This window comes from Panthera uncia, chromosome F1 (assembly GCF_023721935.1).
Source record: "Panthera uncia isolate 11264 chromosome F1, Puncia_PCG_1.0, whole genome shotgun sequence".
NCBI lineage: Eukaryota > Metazoa > Chordata > Mammalia > Carnivora > Felidae > Panthera > Panthera uncia.
In genome coordinates, this window is record NC_064813.1 from 16262482 (window position 1) to 16280914 (window position 18433).

At 39.0% G+C, this 18433-nt stretch overlaps 1 protein-coding gene across 6 annotated transcripts in view; it reads left to right on the forward strand.

Moving 5' to 3' along the window:
- RABGAP1L (RAB GTPase activating protein 1 like) overlaps positions 1 to 18433 on the forward strand; it is a 763363-nt gene that overhangs the window by 529978 nt on the left and 214952 nt on the right. For all 6 annotated transcript variants that reach the window (XM_049635168.1, XM_049635167.1, XM_049635169.1 and 3 more), the window contains one exon: positions 14895 to 14936. In XM_049635168.1, the coding sequence (XP_049491125.1) occupies positions 14895 to 14936 (42 nt within the window). The remainder of the gene's footprint in view (positions 1 to 14894; positions 14937 to 18433) is intronic.

Below are 18433 nucleotides of genomic sequence, written 5' to 3' on the forward strand. Positions count from 1 at the left end.
GACATTTTAACAATATTTGTTCTTCCTATCCAGGAGCATGGAATATTTTCCCATTTTTTTGTGTCTTCTTCAATTTCTTTCAAGCTTTCTGTAGTTTTCAGTGTATAGATTTTTCACCTTTTTGTTTTTTCCTAGGTATTTATTCCTAGTTATTTTATGGTTTTTTGGTGCAATTGTAAATAGGATCAATTCCTTGATTTCTCTTTCTGTTGCTTCATTATTGGTGTATAGGAATGCAGCTGATTTCTGTGCATTGATTTTATATCCTGGAACTTTGCTGAATTCATGGATCAGTTCTAGCAGTTTCTGGTGGAATCTTTTGGGTTTTCCATATAGAGTATCATGTCATCTGAGAAAAGTGAAAGTTTGACCTCCTCTTGGCCGATTTGGATGGCTTTTATTTCCTTGTGTTGTCTGATTGCTGAGGCTAAGACTTCCAATACTATATTGAATAACAGCCGCGAGAGTGGACATCCCTGTCTTGTTTCTGACCTTAAGGGGAAGGTTCTTAGTTTTTCCCCTTTGAGGATGATATTAGCGTTGGGTCTTTCCTATATGGCTTTTATGATCTTGAGGTTTGATGCTTCTATCCCTACTTTCTTGAGGGTTTTTATCAAGAAAGGATGCTGTATTTTGTCAAATGCTTTCTCTGCATCTATTGAGAGCATCATGTGGTTCTTGTCCTTTCTCTTATTGATGTGATGAATCACATTGATTGTTTTTGTGGATATTAAACCAGCCCTGCATCCCATGTATAAATCCCACTTGGTCGTGGTGAATAATTTTTTTAATGTATTGTTGGATCTGGTTGGCTAATATCTTGTTGAGGATTTTTGCATCCATGTTCAGCATGGAAACTGTTCTATAGTTCTTTTTTTTTAGTGGGGTCTTTGTCTGGTTTTGGAATCAAGGTAATGCTGGCTTTATAGAAAGAATTTGGAAGTTTTCCTTCCATTTCTATTTTTTGGAACAGCTTCAAGAAAATAGGTGTTAACTTTTCTTTAAATGTTTGGTAGAATTCCCCTGGAAAGCCATCTGGCCCTGGACTCTTCTTTTTTGGGAGATTTTTGATTACTAATTCGATTTCTTTACTGGTTATGAGTCTGTTAAAATTTTCTATTTCTTCCTGTTTCAGTTTTGGTAGTATATATGTTTCTAGGAATTTGTCCATTTCTTCCAGATTGCCCATTTTATTGGTATATAATTGCTCATAATATTCTCTTATTGTTTGTATTTCTGCTGTGTTGGTTGTGATCTCTCCTCTTTCATTCTTGATTTTATTTATTTGGGTCTTTTCCTTTTCTTTTTGATCACACTTTTTTTAAAATCAATTTTGTTAATTCTTTCAAAGAACCAGCTTCTCCTTTCATTGATCTGTTCTGGTTTTTTGGTTTTTCTAGCATTGATTTTGGCTCTAATCTTTATTATTTCTTGTCTTCTGCTGGTTTGGGGTGTTATTTACTGTTCTTTTTCCAGCTCTTTAAGGTATAAGGTTAGGTTGTGTATCTGTGACCTTTCTTCCTTCTTTAGGAAGGCCTGGATTGCTATATGCTTCCCTTTGCTGCATCCCAGAGGTTTTAGGCTGTGGTGTTACCGTTTTCATTGGCTTCTATGTACTTTTTAATTTCCTCTTTAACTTCATGGTTAGCCCACTCATTCTTTAGTAGGATGGTCTTTAGTTTCCAAGTATTTGTTATCTTTCCACATTTTTTCTTATGGTTGATTTCGAGTTTCATGGTGTTGTGGTCTGAAAATACGTACGGTATGATCTTGATCTTTTTGTACTTGTTAAGGGCAGCCTCTACCAAACGTCCTCCCAGCAGGGGAACCACCTCTCCCCATGTGGCTGGGACCTCGCTCTCCCTTCCTGGAGATTTGCTCTTCCCACCAGAGCACAGACAGGTATCTAGTTGCAGAGTTTCAGACTCTGTGCTCCCCCTGTTTATAGAGTCCTAGTGGAATTTAAACCCTCTCCTTTTTCCTTTCTCCTTTTTTTGTTCAGTCTCTTGCATATCTTCCTTTTCTCTCCAGGTGCTTTGGGGGAGGGGGTGCTTTCCCATACTCCCCCCATCTCTGTCCTCTCCCCACAAGCAAAACCACCTCCCTGCCCTCTGCAGTTTTCTCCCCCAGTTCACCTCTCTGTGCCAAGTACCTGCTGAGTTCTCTGGTTCAGTTTGTGAAGATTGTTGTGTTAATCCTCGAATCGGTTTTCTAGACGTGCAGGATGGTTTAGTGTTGATCTGGCTGTATTTCAGGGACAAGAGACACACAGAAAACTTCCCTGCTGTTCTGCCATCTTGGCCCCTCCCTCAGAAACATTTTAAATAGTATGAAGTAGCTAGAGGTGGACTTTAAATTAAAGAATTTTAAGATGTGCTTGTTAGAAGTATTATACAGTGATTCTCACACCCGGCTGTATATTACAATCACCTGGCCCCACCCAGACCAATTAAAGTAGACTTTGAGGTATTATTAAAGCTTCCTAGGTGATTGTAACGTGCAGTTGGCTTGAAAACTTTAGGTACTGCTCACTTCTCAGTTTGGATTCATATCAGACTCCTGGGAAATTCTTAAAAATACAAGTGGACAGGCTATACCCCCAAGAAATTCATATTTCTTTGATCCAAGGTTGAACTGCCTCAGTGTCTTATAAAAGCCCCCCAGGAGGGGTGCCTGGATGGCACTGGGTCAGTTGAGCCTTTGACTTCAGCTCAGGTCATGACCTCACAGTTCGTGAGTTCAAGCCCCACATGGGACTTGCTGATGTCAGCCTGTCAGCACAGAGCCCTGTTTGAATCCTGTCTCCCTCTCTCTGCCCCTTCCCCACTTGCGCTTTCTCAAAAATAAACATTTAAAACAACAACAACAAAAAAGCACCCCAGGAGGTCAACCACTCAGCTGATGGTAAAAGAACTGGATTAGAATCAGGAAGCTTGTCATTCCAGTCCTAATTCTGTGAACTTAAAAATACCACCTCGCACATTTGAGGTGTTTTGTAAAATGGAGGTAGTAACATCAACTTCTGTACCTGACAGATATTGTTACAATTGAATTGCACAGGAAGTTCTCTGCAACAAAGTGCTATAAAGGTTGTAGTTAAGATTTTACCAAGTAATGGCTGCTGTGAAATGGTGCGGTTAGTTTGGTGCTAAATCCTATGTAGTTCTTAGCAGAAAGAGGCCACACCTATCTCTGAGACAGAGTGAAACTTGGGCTCCTTGGCTGTCTCCAGCATCTGTCATCCTAATTCTTAAAGCTGGCAGTACATTTTTTTATTCAGACCAGTCTGCTGGGGGCTCTAAGTGGCAGGGGGCAGGAGGTGGAGAAAAGATAGAGATGCCCCATCTGGTGATTAAATAAAAAATTGTGAGTTTCTATAATTAGTAAATCCTTCAAAGAGACATGGCAGGCAACAGTGGAGCTGTTTACCTGATTTAATTTTTAAACTCTTTTTCGGTACTTGCCTCCTATATTCCGCCCCTGTCGTCTCTAGTGTTTAAGCTTCGCTAACATTTACCCATGTACTGAGTGAGGACAGAAGAAAGAAAGAGGGTCACCAAAGATGAATATACTCATTAACGGCTCCCCAGCATGACAGACACCTCAGGACTTCATCCTTGGATGGGGTAGGAGTCGTCTATCCAGAGTGTGTTAGTCTGCTTGCAGCCTTTCACCAGACTCCTCACCAAGCAAATTACATATGGTATCTTGAGTCTTTTAAATTCTCTCAACTGTATATTTGACTGCAAGTTCTTGAGTTGTGTTTGGGTTCCCCACCCCCCCTCGTTCTGCTTTGGGAGTACTTAAAATTTCAGCTTCTGCTTGTTTCCGAAGACAGTGATAAACGTGTGATTGGTTTTCCTTTCCTGAGAACATCACCCGGATGCATTATACCCTTGTTTTCAGATTTGGAAAGAGGTAGTGAAGCTTCTGGGATAGTAGAAGATGAAAGAAAGCATGTCTGAATTTTAATGTTATTATTCAGAAGCTCGCTTTTCATGTTTAAGAAGGAACTGAATGTAATCTGTTTTTCTTTCCAAATAACCTGCAAATGAGGCCCACCAGCCAAAAGGAGTATGCTATTAATATCAATAAATTGTAGAAAGAAGCTATTTTGAGGAACATTTCATGATTCTTGATTCTCATGAAAGCTCTATTTCCTTGATTCCAACAATCCTATTCATTACATCTATTGATTCAGCTAATACTGAGAACCTACTCTGTTGCACGTAGTGTCCTGAGTGATGGAAATACATCAGTAAAGATACAGGCAGGGTTCTGCCCTCATGTAACTTACAAGGAGAGAGAGACAGATAAATGAGTAGTTACACAGCAATGGATGGAGAGTCCAGGATGCTTTTAAAGAGCCCTAATAAGGGGTACCTAACCCAGCCATGGAATGCCAAGAAAACCTCCTTGGAGGAATTAGCATCTAATATCGGACCTAGAGAGAGAGGAGTAGCTAAGTAAAAGAAGGATGTTCCAGGTAGAGAAGACATCATACAGAAGGTCCAGAGGTTCAGGGCATGGTCTAATATGGGGGAGTTCCTTGAGAAGAACCTAGTTTTCATTTCCCCACAGCTATGAGATCACCAAAAAGGGTGGAGTTTGTGGGCAGTGGGTGCCACCAATGAAATCCCGGCATTCAGCAGAGAGAAAAGTGCTGTAGTGTCTGTACATGGAAAGGTGTCAGATCATTTAGCAGATGGTACATGATGTGGTAGCAACCAGCTGAAAGCATTATCAAAGAGGACCTTACAGCTTACCTGTGGGTCTAAGTCTTCTGGCTGGGATTCCCTGGATTAGCATTGCAGAGGAAAAACAGTTCAGCCCATCTGCTGTGTGTTTCTTCCTTGTGTGGCTCCTCTACTGTCATACTGCTACCCCACTCATGGAACACCTCACTGCTGACACTTCTGGGCACCAAATGTGTAAAGGCTTTTCCTGCAACACCAGCTGGGTGACCTACAACATAACTCAGTTCTAACACTATCTACCTTGAGATCCCACAGGTTAAGGGCTCAGTACCCCAAGCCTGCTACCACTGTATTTAAGATGTCAAACACAAGTAGGTCCCCAGATTACCCACAACTTATGTTCATTTTGGCTACAAATCAGAAGTTCCCATAACCCCCCTCCTTAGTTTCAGTCAACTTGCTAGAGCAGCTTATAGAACTCAGGGGAACATTTACTTACCAGTAATGTAGACGGTTGACCAGTTCCTTAAGAGACACATAAAGGCGTGTCATATGCTCAGTACATGGATGTACATGCTGCCGACCTGGAAGCCCTGAACTCCGTACCATCGGGACTTTTATGGAGGCGTACATTTTAATGTAGGCGTGATTAATTATGATGAATCAATTGATAACTCCATTTTCAGCCCTTCTCCCTTCTCAAGAAAATGGGAGTTAGTAGGGGAGAAATTCCAAGCTTCCACGCATGGTTTTTCTTTCTGGTGACAGGCTCTCATCAAGGAGCTACCTTAAGAGCCCACCCAGGGTCACCTCATTAGAATAAAAGACACTCCTACCACCTAGGAAATTATAAGGGTTTCAAGAGCCCTGTGTCAGGAATTGGGGTCAGAGACTTAATATTAGGACAAGAGATGCTTTTAGTGTTCTTATTACTTAGGAAAATACAAGGGTTTCAGGAATATCTGTGCCCATAACTGGAACAGAAACCAATATGTTTTCTGTTACATCACAAGCATATATTTAATGTTGCACAAGTTGATATATTAACATATACCTTCTAATGATAAATTGATACAGTCTCACACATTTCTTAACTAATGGTCTTTTGGAGCCAGTTTAGTCTGAACATTAAATATTAAAATATCTTCATTGTTAATTCAGCTAACCTTTAAAACAATCTTATTCTGACTTTAATAGCTTCAGATTTAAGGAAAATGTATAGTATGCCATGGTCATTTCTAACACTGTCTCTGGATATAGACTACCTGTTTTTGAATCTCAGCTTCAACCATTTGTGATCTTGGGCGAGTTGGTGAACCGTTAGCAATGTGCCTCAGTTTCTACATTCTCATGATTTAATTAAATGATATTTTTAGTGTTCTAAAAACAATTATTGGCATATGTTAATTGATCGTAAATGTTAGTAGCTAATATCATCATCATCATCATCATCATCATCATCATTGTTGTGTTTTAGTTCATCAGTTGGAATTAGGTCAAGCTGCAAAGAAGACTTCACACTGCTCTTAACCCAAGTTATTCCTGCACGTTTTAATTGCCTGTTGCATTTTTCTGCAGTGTGTGATTGTGGGGAGTCCCAGCAAAGTAACTTGACACATTGTACCAAATAGTACTCTGTTCCCTAACCTTTGCAAGTGACTTGTCTCCCCAAATCTATTGATTTTTTTTAATATATTTCTTTTAAATTTTCAGAACACCTCCATGCCATATTGAATACATAGTTGGTGTTCTATACATATTTGTTGAATTTAGGCTAATGTGTTTTGGGGTTTTTAGAGATCAATTTTATTTTTTTAAAAAAGAGGGTGGATTGGATCAATGGAAACTCTAGCAGGAGGTTGGAGGGAGAGAAGGATCGAGATCAGCTGGTAGTTAGAGATTGGTGGGAGTCTTTGTCTTCTTTGTTTTTATGAAGGGCATCAAAAATATCCCCACAGCCTGGGATGGGTTGACTGATAATTGTAGCTGGAAGACTGAATAATCCAGGGCTTATCATGACTTAATGGGATTGAAAACAGAAGGGTGATTGCTAATGTTCATTACCAATAGGGCATCATAAAATGCTTTCCAGGTCACACCTCTCCTTTATTAGCCAGGGTTAATGTGTTGCTTATTTATATTTCTATCGCCAGTTCTAGTTTAGGAGTCCATTGATGGAGAAATGACCTATCCATCACTGTAAACATGCAAGTGATTATATATACTAAGCAGTCTTCATAACGCCTGGCACACAGATTTGGTAAATATTTGTCAAAACCTCTCATTTGACCTATTTCTCTTATTTTACCTCCTTTGTTACTAAAAGGTTTATTTAATTCAGATTTCACAAACTACTAAGAGTTTTTCCCAGAGTCACTCATAATTAAGAAGTGACTTTATTCAGTAGTTCATTTATAAAAACAAATGCAAGTCGAGCAAAGATTAAAAAAAAAAAAAAAACACCCACAACCAGACAGATGCATTCATATGTTAAATCTATTTCTTATCCTCCACATTCTTGAACTGTTTCTACTCATGAGAAAAGTAACAAATGAATCTATAGTAAAAATGGAAAACATTAAGGAAACTGGGGGAAAGGGAAGGCTGGAATCATGCAAGTTTTTTTGTAGTTTATACTATATTAGTAAACAGGTAGCAGGCCTAAGGGAGGACTTGGCCGTGAGGGCTTTCAAACATTAGAACTTAGATGAATTTATATGCAAGGCTATGGTGAACGTCCCGGACATCTTTTTTAAGCTGCTGCTTTGTTTTCAGTGCTGCAATCCTGACCTCTAGTGGGCATCCAGAAACAAAACCCTAAACCTAGAATACAACCTGATTTTACTGGGTACGCCATCAAACTCCATTATTTAGTCATCCTAAAAGATGGAATTTTTTTTTTAATTTTTTTTTTAACGTTTATTTATTTTTGAGACAGAGAGAGACAGAGCATGAACGGGGGAGGGTCAGAGAGAGGGAGACACAGAATGTGAAACAGGCTCCAGGCTCTGAGCTGTCAGCACAGAGCCCGACGCGGGGCTCGAACTCACGGACCGCGAGATCATGACCTGAGCCGAAGTCGGCCACTCAACCGACTGAGCCACCCAGGCGCCCCAAGATGGAATTTTTAAAATGCTTACTCTATGAGAATGAAAATAAGGTAAAATACTTTTGGGTTAATGTGTTACACTATTCTTGCTATTAGACCTCTGTGTTAAGAGCAGCCAGTATTTCTTTTTGTTTGCATGGGAATTATCTCACGCTTTTTGTGTGTGTGTGGAAAAATGCATTTTGTAGATCACAAAAGTAAGAAATTTATCTCACCCAGAGAGAAGCTCAGAGGGATTATGTTCTGGTTGCCTGATATACATTAGAAGCTGCACCAAACCTGAGTGGCTTTAAAACAATGATTTTGAAGCGGGACATGTTGATATTATATGTAGCCTCCTGATATGATATGGACTGACACAACATTGATTCTGTGTTGTTTGTGCCAAGAATACATAACCTAAATCTCATCATAAGGAAACATCAGACAAATTGAGGGACATTCTACCAAATAGAATCCTGTACTCCTCGAAAGTATCAAGTTCATCAAAGACAAAGACTTTGATCTGCCATCTGTCCTAGATGAAAGCAGACTGAGGAGACATGACAGCATAATGTAAGACATGGTCCAGGATTGGATCCTGGACCAGAAAAGGACATCAGTGGGACATCAGACAAAATTTGAATACTGCTTTCATGGTTTTGATAGTTGTACTGTGGTTATGTGAGACGTTGACATTTGATGAAGCCAAGTTAAAGGTATGCCGAGATTCTTGGCACTATTTGTGCACATTTTTTCTAAATCTGAAATTATTTCAAAATTAAAGGCTTTTAAAAATTAAAACAACCATTCATTTTATTCACAATTTCATAAGTCAGGAATTTCAGAAAGATTCAGCTGTGTGGTTTACCTCTGACCCACATGGCAGCCACTGGGGCACCTGAGGCTGCAGGATTCACTGTCAGGACGACTTGTTGATCCACGTGTGTGGCACCTGGGTGATTCTTGGCCTCTGTTTCTTTTCTTTTTTATGATGTTTTTATTTAAAACAAAAATTCTTTTAATGTTTATTTATTTTTGAGAGCGAGAGACAGAGCATGAGCAGGGGAGGGGCAGAGAGAGAGGGAGACATAGAATCCGAAGCAGGCTCCAGGCTCTGAGCCATCAGCACAGAGCCTGATGCGGGGCTTGAACTCGGGAAGGGAGAGATCACGATAACTGAGCCACCCAGGCGCCCCAAGATTTTTTTTATTTTTGAGTAATCTCTACACTCAATATGGGGCTCAAACCCACAATCCCGAGCTCAAGAGCCATACACTCTTCTGACTGAGCCAGGCAGGCACTCCCTTGGCCTCTGTCTCTTATGGATGGCATTTTGTCCTGCAGACCCTTTACTTTTTGTTTAGCTTCTTAGAGCATAGGGTCTAAATATAACTGGTGGTGGCTGACCTTCACGTGGTGGGAGTGGGGGGGAGCACTCCAGGAGATGGGGAGTGGAAGCTTTTACCCTTAAGGCTTGGGCCCAGAATATAGGCATAACTTCACTTCTACCATATTCTGTTGGGCAAAGCACTAGTATACTCTGCCCAGATTTAAGAGGAGAGGTCAAAGACCTTACTTCTGGATGGGAGAAGTGTCAAAGAATTAAGAACGTCCTTAATTCATTACAGACACTAACCAAAGTCCCACTGAATTTGCAGTAGATGGATGGAATTAGTGAGAAAGCTGTGGAAATTTTTTTTTTTGTCTGACAAACATAATCAGTATTGAATTAGTGAAAAAGCTATGGATTTTTTTTTTTAATCTGACAGACATAAGTTCTAGTCCTGGCTTTGCCATTTACTAACAGAGTGATGTCTCTGGGCCTCAGTTTGCTCATCTCTAAAATGGTGGCAGTGATACATATGCCATGGAGTTACTCAGAGAATTAAGTGAAAAAAAGATATAAAATACCAGCCATGACAGGCAATCAATATGCAAACCTAATAATGTATGCTGGCATTTACTGAATACTTAGCAAGTGTTCAATTCCTGTGATGTGCTTTTTCTGTGCTGTTTCATTGAGTCGTCACCACTTCCTGGGACGGTATGTCCCGTGTTGGGTCGGAAGGGCAGCTCGCCTTTTCTCTAGCATTGGCCGTGTTTGTCTGTGGGCCGTTCCCTTTACCTTGGCTACTTCTGGTTTGATCGGTTCTCCCTGCCTTGTGGTTAGGATTTCCATTCCCACATACTATTTATTTCCCTTTTATTTTGATCCCTGAGGAGCCGGGTGCTGAAGCACACTCGGCACTGTTTGGCACTAACTACCTTTTCAGCATTTGCTCTCAGCGCTGTCAGCGTAGCTTTTGACAGCTTCTCGCACAGTCTGTCAGCTCCCTCTGAGCTCACGATTGCCTGCTCATCAGAGCCAAACGTTCGTGTCTTTGTTTCATTGAGCGCTGTGCTGTCAGCCTTCCTTCACACGGGATTGTGGGTGCTCGATTGTTGGCCTACCCGGGAACACCACGATCCGCGCTTCGGAGAAACTATTTAATTTGGGGCAGTTACTTGTAGGTGTTCTTTAAAGGGAACATTTTGCCGAGCCGTGACTCAATTTTGAAACCGTAGCTTTCCAGTCAGTAAAGGAGACACTTCTTCACGCACACGAGGCTGATAACAGTGTGTTGTCACTGGAGGAAGGTGGTGACCCTTTCTCGCCACAGCATGCTGAGTTTATATTGCCCTATATCCTGCAAGCAGTCAGCTGCTTTTTGTGAGTGTTTTCGACATGGTGTAAATTACAAGATTTGGTTTTGGTAGAAGTCACCTATTTGTTATCTTTCTACCCTCTGCTTTCAAAATTTACATTAAATGGAAGGAATCGGGGGCACCTGGGTGGCTCAGTCGGTTAAGTGTCCAACTTCAGCTCAGGTCATGGTCTCACGGTTCGTGGGTTCGAGCCCCACATCAGGCTCTGCGCTGAAAGTTCAGAGCCTGGAACCTGCTTCGGATTCTGTGTCTCCCTCTCTTTCTCTCTCTCTCTCTCTCTCTCAAAAATAAATAAACATTAAGAAAAAAATTTTTAAAGGGAAGGAATCACTAATTCTTTAGGAGTTAGAAGGCACATTGAAAACGCCCAACTAAAGGATATATTCACCCATTCACTTATTTATTGGGCCATCTTCTCTAACTTGGTGGTTAAGAGAACGACTTCTAGAATTACACTGCTTAGTTTAAAATCCGTGTGACCTTGGGAAACTTACTTTGATTTCTCTAAATCTTCATTTGGATGGAATTAAAATGGAATTGAGGGTTGTGGGATGAAATAAGGCCATGTTTTCATTGAGATTAATTCAGCTCTTGACACACAGATAATATGTGGATGTTGGCCCTTATTTATTATATTGAACTTGGAGTTAGGCCTTGTACCATAAATGAGAGGTAGCCACAACAACACATTTATTCGTTATTTTTACTCTTCATTGTTCTCCAAATGTTTTACTGTTTGAGCCCTATTAGGACCACTTATTTACCCCTCAGTACCTAAAAAATTGCTACAGATCACATATTCCTGAAAAGGAGAGGCATCTTGAAAATATAGGACATCTTTCTCTTTTTAAAGTGTATTTCAAAAAATAGATTTCAGCTCAATTAGTCAAAGATTGAATCATGTAAGAGTGGGTGGACAGTTAAGTAACAACAGGGGATTTCGTTCGTGGTAGCTTGGTAGAGTGAAGGGTTGTTTCCTTATAATTCACTTTATTGTTGGCTCCAAGTCTGAGGACCAAAGCTTGCCCTGACATTGTCATCTCAAAGCCAACCTATATGTGGTGCTGTAATTTTAAACCGACCAAATGCTGTATCCTGTTTGCACAGTGTGACCACACTCTTCTACTTTAGTTTAAGGCTTGTGAAGTGTTTACTTCTGTCTGTTTTATGGATGTTTTATGGATGGCAGATGCAGGAATACCTTAAGCTGGTTTAGAGAGTTTCCCTATATAAATTGTTTCTGGTAACTGAAAGGGACCGCTTTAGTTTCCCAAACTAAACATTACTTACTTTTCATTTAAACACATGCTATGCTTCCTTCTTAAGTACAATATTTTGAACATGGAAGCATTCATTAATACTATCGGATTATCATCATGAACTAAGGTAAACTGTAGGATTATTGGTTCCACTAAATGGGCCCAAACAACTATACATTTGAATATTTTTTTTAAAAACGTATCTTGTATTTCTGTCAGATCTAATATTTTAATTCTGACACCTGTCTCTATAGGCTATTTGTCTCTAATCCCATCTACCATGCACTTTGTCCTTTAGCTTGCTACTTCTGATACCCATAAACTCTACAGTCGTATCACCAAACGAATTCAAAGTGCATATGAAATAAAAATTTTTATGGTGTTAGAGCTGTTTTGGCTCTCTAGAGGTCTTTAACTTTTTTTAAAAAAATGTCTAAGTTCTTGGTGTTTTTCACAGCTCAGTTATTATCCAGTAGTTTGACTTTGAGATAATAAATTGCTCTACTTGGGTCCCTTGGGAAAAGAATAAATCTCAGCAATTTTAGGATAGCTAGTATAGTTTAGTCCTCTGGTCCTCAAATAAGCACGTATTATATATGTCATGCCAGCACAGAGTGGTAAAAATGCCCTTAAACTAGACATTAAGAGGCGGGGATGATCGTGGGCTTCTACTAAATCCATATATAAGCTTAGGCTAGTCAAGTTCACGTTCTGAAAAGTGAGAATCATAATACAGGTTGTTATGAGAATCTGTGAGATTTCACTATTCCTGCGAAAGCAAGGGGGTTGAGAATATAGCAAAGTCGGTTGAATGTGGAGTCTCCAAAGTGTACCCTGAAGGGATTTGGGAGGGAGAGGAGGGGTGCGAGACCAACTTAGGAGGAAAAAACCAGAGCATTATAAGGATTAGAGAACTGGAGACAAGAGGGGCTTACATTTTAAGCAGTGACTAGGAGAACAAGATCCAGAGACATAGTGGACTTAGTCCTACGGCAGGCTGATAAGCACTGGGGTTGTGAGAATTCACCACTGGCGAGCAGCTGTGATGTGGGTGGAGGGGAAAGAGCAGGGCAGCAGGCTTGGCCTGTGCGTTTTGGCAACAGCGCACAGCAGTTAATGGGTGAGGGCCCAGATTTACGTATATACAATGGAATACTGCTTGGCAATGAGAAGGAATGAAATCCTGCCATTTGCAGCAACGTGGATGGAACTGGAGCGTGTTATGTTAAGTGAAGTAAGTCAGGCAGAGAGAGATACCATATGTTTTCACTCACATGTGGATCTTGAGAAACTTAACAGAAGACCATGGGGTAGCGAAGGGGGAAAAAAGTTACAAACAGAGAGGGAAGGAGACAAACCATAAGAGACTCTTAAATACAGAGAACAAACTGAGGGTTGATGGGGGTGGGGGAGAGTGGAAAATGGGTGATGGGCATGGAGGAGGGCACTTGGGATAAGCACTGGGTGTTGTATGTAAGCCAATTTGACAATAAATTATATTAAAAAAATTTTTAAGAGATTAAAAACCAAATTTCGATTAGGAAAGCAAATTTTGCTTCATTGTAACCCAGGTTCTTTGGTCTACAATAGTCTTCTTTTTTCTAATTGATAAATTGTGATCAAGTCCAGAATCATTGCTTGGTGTGATAATGAACTGTGATGATTTGCTTTTGTCTTCTGGCCTGGTTATACTTCCTGCTGCTTTTAGTTCTTAAAGAATTAACAGAGTAAACCCCAGACCTCGAACCAAATATTTCGTATTAATCATTCACCCCTTATACCATTAAATCATATTTTGGGTAGTTCACTATGAAAGTTAAGCAAATTATAATAGGGATTCACTCTAAGTATCTAGTTTTAATCCTCACTTCTGATTTTGGAGATAGGAAAAGGATGGTTTATTAGAAGTTCTTTGTGTAGGGGTACCGGGGTGGCTCAGTAGGATGAATTGTCAGACTCTTGGTTCTGGCCCAGGCCATGATCTCATCATTCGTGCGGTCGAGCCCCATGACAGGCTCTGTGCTGACAGTGCAGAGCCTGCTTGGGATTCTGTCTCTCACTCTCTCTCTGTGCATCTCTCTCTCTCACTCTCTCTCTCTCAAATGAATAAATAAACTTAAAAAAAAGTTCTTTGCATAATACATCTGGTATAGTAGTTCTTTGTGTAACACATCTGGTACAGTGCCATATCTAAAAGGCAGATAGACTGTATTTGTGACCAAGATGAAGGCACAAAGACAGACCCTGGGCTCATGGGAGATGTCAACTCATACCTGAAAGATCTTTCTTCTCCTGTATGGTGACTTCCATGGGAGGAAATGGCATATTTCATGGCAACTTTGTTTCTGATTGTCATCTTGAGCATTTAAGATGTCCTGTATTTTTGAATTTAACATCTCAACATCACTTCAGAGCCCCTGGGCTGAACTCAGAGCTCAGAATTCAGCTCCAGTAAGACTTCTTAACGAGGTGTTTAATTTGTTTATTCCTAAAGACATGTTGCTTTGGGTTTCAGGGGGAAAAAAAGGAAAAGGAAGCCTAGCGGATAGCCCCTAAGTACACCTCTAGTTGCACGAATACTACTTGAAAGCAAACGAGAACTAAAGCAATAAGAACAGTGGTGGAAATCCAGTGCGATGCTTACAGCTCCTCCCATACAACCCGTCCCAGTTATCAGCAACATTGTTTTGTTTTGTTTTGTCTGCTGCTGGCCTTTTACCTCACCAAGATGTATATACTGGGACTTAGGAATTCCATGGAATAAGTTTAGACTTCTGCATCACTGCCATCTTAATCAAAGAACTTGACTTTCACAAGCCTTAGACCCATGCAGATAATCCAGAAATTGAAGGAAAAATAATGTATTGAATAATTTATTGAAGGATTGAAGGAAAATAATTTACTGTAAAAATAACAATTTTATGTGAATGTTAATTAAATGGCACCAAAAATGTGCAGTAAGCCTCTCAGAGAAGGAAAATACCTTTCAAAAAAAAAAAAATCTCATTGTTTAATTATTATTGTATGTGAAGATAAAAGCAATTAGGGGTTTTATTAGAGATGTATGGAAGTCTTGGGGAAACTTAATAAAACAGTGGTAGATGTGGCAGTATTGATTTGGACTCTCTTTTTCTATTTCAGGGTTTGAATATTATCTTTCATGTAGCCTTGGCTCTCCTAAAGGTAAGTCTGTTTTTATCTTTAAATTGGGCATAATTCAAATGTATAGCCTTTGACTCATTCTAGATTCTTGAACACAACAGAAGACTTTTGGGAGGAACTCTGATTCTCTCCTTTGTTGTTTATTTAGAGTTTGTTTCTTTGTTTTTCTTATAATCTATTTAATTTTACTATCCTAGCACTCCTTCCAACAACATATAAAGTTGTTTTCATTCATATGAGTTGGATGATGTAAGAGAAAAATTTAAAACCTGTTTTCTGTCAAAATGATGCCAGCCTTTTTCTTAAAATATTTCTTACCATGATAACATCCCTGGAGGTACCTAAACATAGAATTGAGTTATTAGCAAGCTTTTATAATATACTGACTAAAAAAGAAACTGCTACATTTCAATTTGCACTTCTTTCTCTGAGAGCTAGAAACTTATAAGCACTTTAGAATTCAATTATAATTACCTTGTTGGATTTTATATCAACATATCCGTGCAGCTTTAACAGTGTGGTAATAGCAAGACATTTGCTGCAGAGTTGCTGAAAGTAATCCAGTCAGTCAGTTTTTGTCCTTCAGTCAGAGATGACATTCTGTTGCTGAAGGTGAAAATTGCCTTATTTATTAAAAAAAAAAAAAAATGCAGACTCACCCTTTCCCCATAAAACATAGTTGTTAAAATTCCAGACCCTGGACTTGGACAGATTTGGATCTAATTTCAGCTCTGGTGTACGACCTTGGGCAAAATGCTGTAAGTGCTCAGACCCTGAGTTTTGAGATAATAATAGACACTAATTTATGGGATTATTGTAAGAATTAAATATGATGATATATAAAAATCCTTAATATAGTGTCTAGAACATTTTATTGCCTAATAAATGTTAGCTGTCATTATTGTGATTATAGTTATATTCACAGGGTAACTCAGAATTTGTTTCTAGCTTCCCCATCATTCTTCCAAATTTTCCAAAAGATAATGACTTGAAGTCTTCAGAGAGCCACTGGATATTTTATTTCCGTACTTAAATACCTTGACCCAAAACAAAGACGTGACATAATATGGGTCTTGTGTACATCAAGAAGTGGGGTACTATCCTCACCTCCTATTCTGTTAAACATCTGTTTTTTGTGAAGTTCATAAATTGTACTTTAAATTGTTCATTCAATAATTTTGAGTTTAGATACGAACAATTCTTATACTAAAGTTATTTTGGAAGTTAGGAAAATATTTAAAATTTCTTCAATAAAGTAACAAAAACGGGGCACCTGCGTGGCTCAGTCAGGTAAGTGTCTGACTTCAGCTTGGGTCGTGATCTCACAGTTCATGGGTTCAAGCCCCTCGTTGGGCTGTCTGCTGTCCGCACCAAGCCCACTTTGGATCCTCTGTCTCCCTCTCTTTCTAACCCTCCGCTTGCTCGCTTACTCTCTCTCTAAAAAATAAATATACATTAAAAAATGTTTTTAATAAAATAACAAAAATATATTTGCATGTGTCTTTTAATGAAGTCATGGATCTCTACCTCCAATTTTTTCTATTTGTTTTTTGTCATTAGGACAAATCAAAACCAAAAACTTCCTAAGAACTTTTGGTATAGGGCTGGGATAAGACTTTTAGAATGCCCAAGCAGTGAAAGTTTTATGTAATTCAGACAACAAACAATACTTAGCCGTAAAGCAAGTGTAAGGGAGTCCAACAAAGTTGTGATTTGTCCTATCTTGTCTAATTTGTTTTTAAGCCTCAGGTATTATATCTTTCCCAAAATGCCTTTCTTCATTATTTTGCTGACTTTTCTTTACTGGTGCTCTTAGCACACACTCTGTCTTTTGGGGGTAACCCAGGATTTCCTCCAATAAGTATATTTGACCTATACTCTGTGTCAGCAGCGTATCTGCCTGGTCAGTTATCTTCCTGATTAGCAGGTTCTTTTGGTTTGATTGCATTATTTTCATTTATTTTTGTCCATCTTAACCTGATGTCACCTGTGCAGGGGACATTCTCTGGCTACAGGGCAGAAAGGTTTTTGTATCTTCTGTAACAATACGTGGATGTTCATCTAGTGTCATCTTGGAGAACTTGCCTAGTTAGAGAAAGTAAAAAGGAGAGCTTTCCCACTAGTGGCCCATATTTACATCCCTTCCTTGTATGAATCTTGGAGCTGTCTTAGAGACAGTATATATAGGCTGAATTGAAGTGTACCAAATTGATCTGATTGCCGGGACCAGATCTTTTTCCACCTGGAAAAAGAATATCCCAAACATATATGACAGTGACTAACTTTTAGCTTCTAATCTAAGAAGCCATATAAAATAATGTATATTTGTTTATATTAAATAAAACAAACTTAGGGACAGTTCAAAATGCTTATGAGCCCAACATAAGTTATCCATTAGCACATTAAATATCCAGGTGTTATTTGTAAGAGAATTGTGAATTGTGTTAACCAGAGAAAACTATATAATTCTCTCCCACAGCTGATAATTGAGGGAGCCAAGACCCCAGGTTGCCTAAAGTCTTTTGGCTTAGTAATGGCAAAGCTGAATTTATAATATTTTTAAGCAGCATAATTATAGGTGAAGGTCTCTGTTGCTCAGTATGGTTTAAAGACACCTACTTTCTGAATGGAAGCTGCTTTCTTTTGGGTTAGAAATAGTCTTCATAGAAAGGCTTTGAGCTAAAAGAATGATTCACTATAGTACATAGCATCATCAGATCATTTAGGATATTGGCAGTGTACGTTAGGTAGGTTAGATACATTCCCCCAAATTTAATTCGTTTATTATATGAAACGTTCAATAATCACAGCGTATAGTACATTATAATAGATTAGATGTGATCAATCAGAATTAATCTTAGCCAGTTCATGTTGGCTGAGAATTTTTTATCAGAATAGGTTCTTTGCATTCAGAAAGTGGTTCATTTGATGTCTTATGTGTGTATATAAACAGAGATAAAGAAAATCCATTCATGATTCCATCCCTAGTAACCATAATAAAAGTTCAGTGTAAGATCTTCTTTCCATGCTTTCGTCTATGAATATGTAAGCATGCATTACCTATCTACATACATATATATGTATATGTACATACAGATTTTTTAACATGGGTTTGAGGATTACAGTTAAGACGATGGGATCTGAGAGGTAAATCCAGAACAATGTAAAAGGATGAACTTCTGTTTTCTTTCAAAAATTGCTGATGAACAAGACTCTTTTTCATTTAATAATATATGATGACTATCTTCTTTGTCACTACAGACATGTAGTGGTTAAAAGCATGGATGCTGGAGCCAGACTACTTGAGTTCAGATCCTGTCTCCCACAATTTATCTAGCAATCTTAGATAAATTACAGTTTCCCTATCCTTAAAATGGAGATAGTAGTAACATCTTTCTCATAGGATTGTTAGAGTTTAATGAGTTAGTATATGATTGGTGCCTGGAAACTTGTGAGTATGACCCTGCACTCAGGTACTGTTATTGTGCATAGAGCTGCCTTAGGTTTTTTGATAACTG